Here is a 10594-nt window from a genome sequence, read left to right on the forward strand (position 1 = left end):
AGAAACTATTTTAAAATATATTTGCAGGGTTATAATAAGCCCTTTTCTGCTGACAATTTATGGTGTCTCAAATAGCTGCTTGGTTTTATTCTAATTTTATGAACTGTTTTGCATTTTAAATGTTTTGTTTGCTGCCTTGTGAAGGCTTTTAACCTCCTGCCTAAAATACGTTACTAAATTAAGTAACCTTTCTCACCGGATAGTTTTGTTGATCAGAATTCCCTTCTGAACTTAACCACAAATGTTCTCATCAATCCCTATACCTATCCCCCCCCTTCCATAGTAGGGGAAATAATTAGGTAAATTAGTTCGAAGAATGTACTATGTGTTAAGGTCTCTTTATTATCCTTGCTCTCAGTAATGCAAACACGGAGCCAAGGTTGACTGACTCCATATTGTGGCATCACCATGCTCACTATATGATTTCCTGAATGGATTTGGGATCATTATTTATTTTTTAAAATTTATATGTCTCCATCCAAGGATCACAGGGCAGTTTACAATATAAAAACACAAGAATGCATACCATAATAACAAACAAAAACAATCCCACCCTCTCAACACACAGTTAAAAAAAAACACCCCATAGATGACTGTTGTTGGCAGCTTCATTGTCCCCTAAGTGCAGGACAGCTCAGTCAGTACATAATGCGACTTTATTTCAGGATTTTGGGTTCGAGCCCCACATAGGGGAAAAGATCCCTGCATCCTAGGCGGTTGGACTAGATGACCCTCGTAGTTCCTTCCAATTCTATGACCTCTCTTCTTTATCTTAAGTGGGACTTAGAGCAGACAGCCCTTTAAACAGAAATCTCTTTCTAATAGAGGACTACATTCTGTTAAAAAAAAAAAAAGAGTGCATGACAACACTCATTGGGATATAGTCAACTTTGTTTTTCTCACACGCTGAAATTAACGGCTTGAAGTTGGTCGTGGCCATTAATTTCAGTGGGACCACTTTGAGTAGGAATAACATTCAGTTTCATTTGTCTCCTGTATCTATTGACTACAAAACTCAAAGCGGGATAATTATTTCTCATTATGTTATTACATTCCGCAGACAGGAAGTACACAGTGACTGACCTGAAGGAGGGTCTGCTGTATGAATTCCGTGTGGCTGCCATTAATGCTGCAGGGGCGGGTGACGTTAGTGCCCCGTCGGAAGCTGCTTTTGCTCGGGATCCCATGAGTAAGTGATTCAGTCTATCCTACTGGGCATGGCACAGGAAAACCAGAGGTGGGGAAGGTGGGGGGGGGGAGAGAGAGAGAAGTTGCACAAAATGTTTCGATGTGTTCATCCACTCAACAAATCGTTTGCCGAGTGCCATCATTCACGTTTAAATTGGGATATGGGTTTCAGGCAGCGGTACTCAATTACCCCTCTCAGTAATGGAAAATGTGCCCCTTTGCTTGAGAAAAGCCCAAATGACAGCAGTAATCACTAGCTCCACAATCGCTAGGAAATGGACATGAGTAAATGCATGGAGGGTGGACACAGCAGGCCAAATAATGACATTTCTACTTGTTATCTTATAAAAACTGTATGGGTTCCTATCAGACATGGCCAGCAGGGTGAGGTAGTCGCCTGGCAGTGATGTCACTGTTGCTTCCTATGATGGGGCCAGGACAGCAACAATGCAACCAAGACCTAGCATTTCTGCTGGTGCACCTGCCCCAATCTTGCCACCACCATGCCCCTTCTCTGTACTCTCAAGATAAGCAGCAGTACCACTGCAGAGAGTACAAGCCACTCTTGATGCCTGTATATGAATATATATTTGATACACAAATTCTACTGTCTGTTACAAAGTGCATGGTATAGAATTTCCAGTGAATTGGGTACAGGGTAGGGAATGATTGCCAGAGTTACCAGAAAGAGGGCTGGGGTTTGTCATGACATTATGCTTCTGCACTAACACATTACAAAAAGTAAGGGAGCAAAGATAAACCAGGGGAGGCAGAATTGAACAAGGACAAAATAAACTGATTGGAGTTTTGAAATGCCAGTCTATCCTCCCCTTTCCAGAACCACCAGGTGCAGTGAGAGATCTTAAAGTGATCAGTACTGACTACTGCAGCATCTCTTTGTCATGGACGAAGCCAGAAGCAGAGGAAGAAAGTCATGCCAAAGGCTACATTATAGAGGTGCGGCACACTGACACTCTGAAGTGGACCCAGTGCAATTCCCTCCCAATCCCAATGACTACATACACAGTTAGAGGGCTAAAAGCCAGGGAGATGTACTTCCTACGAGTGAGAGCAGTCAATGATGGTGGTTTTGGCGAGCCCGTCGAACTGGACACTTGTGTCCAAGCTGTACCTCCCACAGGTGAGTCATAATGTCCAGCTTTTGCTTTGGTAATTGATGGTATACAGAGACTAAAATCTGTAGGACTTCCCCAAGGAGTAGAAGACTAGGGACAGGGAAAAGCAGTAGAGAATGAACCATAGGGAATAGTTGGCAGATTGAGGAAGAGTTGCATGGTGAAATACTAGAGGGATGGCCAGGGAAGCAATAAAAGGCGATGAATGGAATTCAGAAACAAACATATATGAAAGGGAGAGGAGAGAGAAAAACATAATCGAATTGCGCTATTAGCTATTGTGATTGCTGGTTGTCTTCTGTTTGTAATCTCTCAGGAAGTGTGAATTTGAAGAAATCACCCTAGCAGCAACTTGAGAGGGTATACAGTGGTACCTCAGTTTTCGAATGTCTCGGAAGTTGAACATTTCGGCTTTTGAATGCCAAAAACCCGGAAGTAACTGCTTTGGTTTTTGAACCATTATCGGAAGCCAAACTTGCCACGCTGCTTCCGTATTGAGTTGTCCATGCTTCCAGAAATGCATGCTTTAGTTTTCGAACGTTTCAGAAGTCGAATGGTCTTCCGGAATGGATTATGTTCGAAAACCGAGGTACCACTGTACTATAAACAGAAACCAAAAGCTGTAATAGGGGTGGGGACATTCTGAGGAACTGCTGAGATTATCAGAATGAACACAAAGCCCAAAGAAAAAAGAAAGCTGAGTACCAGAAGATGTTATTGCATCCTACTTGGTGTGGTGAGGACTGGGGAATGACAGTTCATAGGGGCATAGGAAGCTACTTTATACTGTCTCAGACCATGGATCTATCTAGCTCAGTATTGTCTCCACTGATTGGCATTTTTGGATGGGTTTCTCTCCCAGCACTATCTGGAGATGCTGGGGACTGAACCTGGGACCTTCTGTATGCAAAGCAGAAGCTCTGCTCCTGAACTACAGCTCTTCCTGCATTTCATGAAAAGAGAAACTGAAGGAGACTACCTGAGAAAGATTGGATCGAGCTTCATGCCTAAGGAGTCCATTGCAGATGGCTGAATCAAACTGTGGCGAAAAGACACAACCCTCCAATAATTGGCAGGCACAAAAGTGCCATCTATTTAGTTGCAGTTCTTCTACAATAAATCATACCTTTAAAGTAACTCAAGAATCAGTTGTTAAATCACTTGTAGAAGCTGATCCTGCTGTCATAGAAACAAAATTCTCAGGTCGAGCAGGGCTTCTCGAAAGTATTTGCAGTGGATGGTGTTACTAGGCATTCAATATTTTTGCAAAGTGCCATATTTCACAATCCAAGATGAAGTCTTTAACTTATGTATTTTTTCCCCATTTTAGTTCCTCCCAGACTCTTGGTAAAGGACACCACCAAAAGCTTCATGATTGTAAAAGCAGGGGATGCCATTCGTGTGCGCATTCCCTTTGAAGTAAGTATAGCCTTTCTGAGAAGTGCAGCATTCACAAAATCCAGCCCCATGCCTTTCTTTTTTTTTTTTGTCAAAAACCTAAGAGCACAAGATGCATTCTAGATTTTGTTAAACAAACATGGACCAGTGTGTGTGTGTGACTTTACATTCATCTTTTCATAAATATATAGCTTACAAATTCATTCAAGGGAGTAGTGTTCAAGTTGTAAGAAACAAGAGATACAGTTTAATATTGCATCTTTCTTTTTGATTTTGTGTGCCAGAAATATGTAATATAGCACTGTATAATATATTCTATGTCTATGTGTTGTCCACTGCTTTGAGATTCTTACTACTGGATGGACAGTAGCTTCATTATGAAATGATGAGTTTGTACAGCCTCGGTATGGCAAATAAAGTAGTCTCTGGAAATACAGAAGTTGTCCATTGCTGTCCTATGTATACAGTATTTTGTTACTCAGTGCTTCTACGTTTTTCAGCCGGAGTGCAGTTCCGGCACCTTTCATTCCCCCCCCCCCCAGGGCTTCTTCCCTTTATGTACTTCTGAGAAGCCCAAAATGAACATTTCAAGTCAAAACAGAAGCTGAAAAATAGGGATAATGGCTCAGGCTGATTCTCATCTATGCCATGTTTGCATGTGTTTGTTCATAAATCTGTTTCCTCCCATTCTCCCATTGATTTGTTTTTTTTTAATCTACATGAAAATTCACATCTTAAATATATATTTAAAATTGTATATTTGAATGCATTTTCTCACACAATACACATTTCTAGATGTATTTTATCTCAAAGTATCCATTTCAAATGGATTTTGATACATTTTTGAGCCAAAAAGTGCATTGCAAAATTCAGTTTAGCACAAAATCTGAAAAATAACTATGTTCTGACCTGCACATTAGTCCAGGAGGTTTGTGTCTGGATAGTTTATACCAGAATTTGCAAAAACTGAATTCTTCCACAGCCCAGTTACAAAAGTTTTACTATCTCTTTTCTGTTCACCAGGCTTCCCCACCTCTTGAAGTGGTTTGGCTAAAGGATGGTCTTACTCTGCCCGCAAAAGCCACAATAGCTACTAGAGAAGGCCTGAGCCAACTCATCATCCCAGGAGCTGACTTTTCTGACAGTGGCCATTATAGCATCACCCTCCAAACTGAGCGTGGAAATAAAGAGACTTTCAGCTTCCTAGTCCAAGTTCTAGGTAAGGACCATGCAAGGCGTTTCCAAATGCGCAATCTGCATTCGAATTCCCTTTTTTGGAAAATTCGTTCAATACCATACTCTCTATAATCCTTCAGCTAGACAGGTGTCTATTGTCCATGAGGGGAGATACAGCCCATGGGGGCATTGAAAGGTCACAAGTCAGCATATTTAGCAATGCCAAAAAAGGACCATGGATCACATGTCATAGGAGTCCTTTATGGGCAACTGTCAGCAATGGAATAAGACACCAGCTGCAAACATCACAGTCTGTCAGCCCCTCCATTTACAGTTTACAAAAATGGCTGTACCAACTGTCAACGGGCATTTCTGTCTGGGAGACAAAGAGGGTGAAAGCTGGCTTCCTTCCACAAGCAAGCTCCAAGCTAGTGTTGCCTGGCTTTTATTCCTTTTAAATGAAATGCCGAGCCCTCCTTACCTCTGCAGCTCAAGGTGGGCAGTATATTCAGACTAAAAATAGCATTGTGAAAACTTTGAGGTAATTATATGCCTCACTTTTAACAAGGCTGACCATTAACTAACTAACTAACAACAACAGCAAAAAGATGACAGTAGCTGGTTGTAGCCAATAGTTTAGGTCATCTGAAAGTAGTTTGTCAGCTAGACTACATAAGCAAACTGGCCTGGAAAAAATTAGGGTAGATTTGGACAGACTTCAGGATTGCGGGATCTCCTTTGTTGTTGTTTTTTTACTAGAATCCAAACTAGAGCCTGGTGTAAAAGACATGCAATACTTCAAGGAAATAATTTTAAGCTCAGAAATTTGTTTTGAGCACCAGAACTGAATTGACTTTACAGTCCATCAACACAAAAATGAGCTCTTGGTTACCCACCTCAGTCCACCTTATCAATTTCAGCTGTATAATTGCAGCAGATATCAAGCCTTAAAATGAGGTTTGCAATACACATTTTTCTTCACTTAACTGTATCAGGGATGGCCATCAGCATGAGTGACTAAATTCTATGGGCATGATTTCCTCTTTTCAATACTCTTGTACCTTATTATACCGCACCATCTTAAAATCCTGGCTCTGCCTTCTGATTTTATTTATTTTCACTTTGCAGATGTCCCAGAATCTCCTGGTCCTATACAGCTAATTGAGAAGGTCCCTGACACGGTGACTCTGATTTGGGAGCCCTCACCAACAGAGAAGAGAGAGGGGACCCTGAATTATATGGTCATGAGACGTGACTCCTACAAAGGATCTTGGCAACTGGTGTCTGACCTGATTTACACCAACAAGTGCACTGTCTCAAATTTTGTCCCAGGCCGGGAATACTACTTCAGAGTTCAGGCAAAGAATTGCATGGGAATCAGCGAGCCCTCTGAAACAGTGCAACCCTGGATCATTCACAGGGAAAAGGGTAAACAGGCTTTGAAAGAAAACCAGTACTTGTTGGTTCACTCTCTGTGTATTCCCCGTTATCATATAAATAAATAAAGTGATGCTTTGAAGCATTTGAAGCTTATTCTAGAAAAAGAGGTGCCAGAACTCACCTTGTTCTCTTATAATGGCAATGGCACTTGCCTGAGAGGTGCCAGAAATTGGTTTCAGTGAGTTCCTGATGAAAAAAAGCCCTGCTTTGAAGGCAGAAGCTCTGGGCTTCAATCTCTGACATATTAGGGTTGGTAAAGACTCTTGCCTGAAACTCTAGAACCCATTAGCCAACATTTTTCACTCCAGATGTTTCAGACTCTCAGTCCCATCAGCCCCATTCAGCATGTCCACTGGCCAGGAATAATGGCAGTTGTAGACCACAATATCTGGAGGGCACCAAGTTGGCTATTTCTGCCCTAGAGAGCTACTGCATGGCAATGGAGACAATATGGAACTAGATGGAACAATGGCCTGTCTCAGTATTAGGCAGCTTTCTAAGTTACTATAAGTAGCCGGGACGTGGGTGGCGCTGTGGGTAAAAGCCTCAGTGCCTAGGGCTTGCCGATCGAAAGGTCGGCGGTTCGAATCCCCGCGGTGGGGTGCGCTCCCGTTGCTCAGTCCCAGCGCCTGCCAACCTAGCAGTTCAAAAGCACCCCCAGGTGCAAGTAGATAAATAGGGACCGCTTACTGGCGGGAAGGTAAACGGCATTTCCGTGTGCTGCGTTGGCTCGCCAGATGCAGCTTTGTCACGCTGGCCCCGTGACCCGGAAGTGTCTCCGGACAGCGCTGGCCCCCGGCCTCTTAAGTGAGATGGGCGCACAACCCTAGAGTCTGTCAAGACTGGCCCATACGGGCAGGGGTACCTTTACCTTTTACCTTTAAGTTGCTATACACCAAATGGAAAGGTGCAAACCTGAACTGTAGGCATGGTCAAATAATGGCATCTCTATGTGTCTGAGGTCATTTGGAAGAGTTTCTGGTCATTGTGTTCTGCGTACCATGCAGAAAGTGTCAACAAACTTGTTGACTTTTTATTGGTAGAACCTCAGAACTTTGCCAAAGAAACTACTGCATCCTCACCGTTTTTAGCCAATATTGCCAGTTGCATATGAAACATGAATGTTAAGTATACTGTGTGATGGTCATTCCCTTAACGCAACATTTTGTGCATCTTACAGGTAAATTTGCAGTCAGAAGCCCAAAATACAAGGGGATCAACCAAAGTCAGCCTCCAAGATTCCTTGTCCCATTGAAACCTCATGTGGTAACTCTAGGATTTGACTGTCACATGAGTTGTGCTGTGACTGGATATCCAGTCCCTCAAGTAATGTGGTATAAAGATGGCAAGAATATCTCTCAGGATCCTACTTTCTTCAGCAAAAATGACTTTGGGGTCTGCTCTCTTGTGATCCTAGGAGTCACAGCATCAGATGGAGGCCAGTACAAGGTGGTGGCCATCAATGAACTAGGCCAAGCAGTCAGCAAAGCTGAAGTCACCATAAAAGGTAAAGACTAAAGAGTGGGTGGGGTGTGGCATGGTTAGCCCATATCCCAGTCACTCGGTATACCTCCATGAAGCAAATAAGCATTTAATGTCTGGCCTTAGGGCATTTTGCCACCCTATATATTGGTACTGTATATTATTGGTCCAAACTAGAGCCCTTCCCTGATTTCAGCTATTAATTCTATGGTGGCAATACTTTTTAAGGTGTGGACAGGGTGTTTAAAAGCACCCTGGCAAATCCCGACCCAACAACAGGAAACTATCCAGCTTCAGCAATTAGTTTTGTTCAATTGCTGTTCTGTCTCTGCTTGGTTGATTGCCTCACAGTGAAACTTCCCATGAAACAAAAGGTCCTTTGATGAGAGCCTGTGACCTTCCCTCATCATGAGTCTTTCTGAGAATTGTGCCACAGTCCTGCAGAAATTAGATTTCACCCAGTAACAGCAGAAGACGGGGAGTGGATGACAGTTGAGACGAGAACATAAGTAGGAAAATGGAAGATTTTTCAAACCAAGAAATGAAGGTCACAATGGGCACCATTCCAATGAAGCCATTGTGTGAGCAGAACAACCTCCACCTAGGCAACAGCACTTCCCCTCCCTCTCCTCCCCCATATGCCCCAATTACCCCCTAAATCTGCTCAGGGGCTACCCCAACTCTCCAAAGCATTTAAGGTGAGGTTGCATTCAGGAAAGGAAAGTGACTTCATTGGATTCAATGCAATGTTTTCTTTCTTCATTCTGTGCCTTCATAGTTCCTTTTGACTTCCCCCAATAATGCAGACTGTTCTTTTGGTTGCTTACAGCTGCAAAATACAAGATAAAGTTCCTGCACCTGCAAGTCAATAATGCATGGAATAGTCTTCATATACTTGTGCCCCTCCCCAGCCCCATACATACCAAACACATTTGCTTGTGTATGTGTCCTAATTCCTAGGATGATCAGTGTACATGTCTTATGTTAAGGCAATTTATAGGCTACATCCTATTTTTTTAAAAAATAAATCAGTGGACTTTAACTAATCTATGCAATTCCTTTCTGTGCACTTTCCACTTTTAATCATATAAAATCTAGAAATGTCAAGTGATGTGTCTCTTTCTCTCTCCTCTTTTTTTCCTGTGGAAGAACCTGCTTTTTAGAATGGTCTGCATGGAACCAGCTTTGCACCGTCTGTGGCGTGACAACGTTTTCCTGTAAAACAGACACCATTACTGAAAAATACATATTTACTGTTCTGTTAAGCAGCCTGAAGATTCTATCTGGTGAGGCAAGTGAGGCCAAAACAGCAACTGTTCTTTTCTTTACAGTTTTCCGTAACAGGAAAGCCCTTTGAAAACATGTATGCAATTCTGTCCAATGGTCCTTCAAAGAGCAGAATCCCAGTATACTTATCTGAGACTTTAATGGAAATGTGATAACTTTAATGGAAGTAAAGTTGTTGTGAGCCACCACAGTCATCATCCTCACAACGAATTTTACCACAGGACTTTCTGTTTTGTTTCTGCTGCATCTGGCTAACATGGCTACCCCTCTGAAAGTCATGACAAGGAAAGATAGTCCTGAAGTAATAATGGATTTTATATTCATATCCACTGGGCTGTAGCTGAGATTGTTTATTTGTAGGATAAATATATTGTGAGAGAAAATACTTGGAACCAGCCCCATGGCAAATGAATTTCAAATAGCTTGGCTGTGCCCACAGTGGCTGTATTAGAACATTGGGAGTAGAAGAGCTTATAACTAGTTGGGATCCTCCTGTCAAGAACACCAAATTTTATGTATGAGATGTCTTACTAATTTCAAGCATCATTTGGGTTTTAACCAACTATAATTTTAGAAAGCTTAACAAAGAATTGAAGTGGGACAATGCCACCTGTTCAGTATTCATAGGATTGAAGATGGAAGCTTGAGCAAGATTAGTTTAACCTTGAAACAGAAAAGTTTGTTTTAAGATAAGTTTTTTTCCTGGGCCTACAGCAATTGCCTCATCAACAAGAATCAAAGCAAGACTATACTTTTGTGTTTGCTCAACACTGAGTTTCAGCCTCATACTTTTCAAAATGTCTCAATGAAATGAGGCCTCTGCCAAAGATATCTGCCCTCTGTGTTTTTCACTTACGCTGTGAAAAATAGCTTGCTATTATTATTTTTTAAAAAGTATTCAGTTAACAGTTTCCTAATCAAGAACAGCAAAAGATGTTTAGTAAGGCAATATAAGGAAAGTGACAGATTTAACTGACATGTCACAAGACATCTCTAGGGAATAATATCCAAATCTTTGTCTGCACTCAGAATTAACCAAGGACATATCTGTTGCTGAATTTCTCCAAGACAGAATTTCCATTATTTTAGTGGATTTTCTATGAGATGTCAGAATCCACCAAAGTCTAGTGAAAGCACACTGAATGATTGATGTTCGAAACGCAGATATGAGGTGATGAATATACACAGGTATCACATTGGATCCTTAATGCTAATTGTATTGCTGAGTGATAATATTGGATTGCCTGTGTTGGGGCAGGGAGAAGGTGGGGGGCTATTGTGGCCTTAGACTATTGCCGTCTTGTGCGCAAGAGTCTGTGTGCAAGGTTTTCATTTGTTTCAGCATTTTCCCTACCAAGGAACTGCACTTTATGGGCCAAAGGCAAGTGAAAACTTAATATTGAACCTGAATAAACACAACCTAAATAAACGACCAGCATCGTCAGGAACATTTGAAGCTGAATCAAACTGCTGGATCATCTTTTTTA

The 10594-nt window shown here is 41.8% G+C and overlaps 1 protein-coding gene across 1 annotated transcript in view; it reads left to right on the forward strand.

The window, feature by feature from the left end:
* The window catches only part of IGFN1 (immunoglobulin like and fibronectin type III domain containing 1), a 45092-nt gene extending 35063 nt beyond the window's left edge, over positions 1-10029 (forward strand). Inside the window, exons 18-24 of the mRNA XM_077929089.1 lie at positions 1061-1189; positions 2027-2329; positions 3655-3743; positions 4746-4941; positions 6027-6326; positions 7519-7845; positions 8970-10029. Coding sequence (XP_077785215.1) covers positions 1061-1189; positions 2027-2329; positions 3655-3743; positions 4746-4941; positions 6027-6326; positions 7519-7845; positions 8970-8983 — 1358 coding nt within the window. The 3' untranslated portion in view covers positions 8984-10029. The remainder of the gene's footprint in view (positions 1-1060; positions 1190-2026; positions 2330-3654; positions 3744-4745; positions 4942-6026; positions 6327-7518; positions 7846-8969) is intronic.
* The last annotated feature ends 565 nt before the right edge of the window (positions 10030-10594 follow it).

This window comes from Podarcis muralis, chromosome 5, assembly GCF_964188315.1.
Source record: "Podarcis muralis chromosome 5, rPodMur119.hap1.1, whole genome shotgun sequence".
NCBI lineage: Eukaryota > Metazoa > Chordata > Lepidosauria > Squamata > Lacertidae > Podarcis > Podarcis muralis.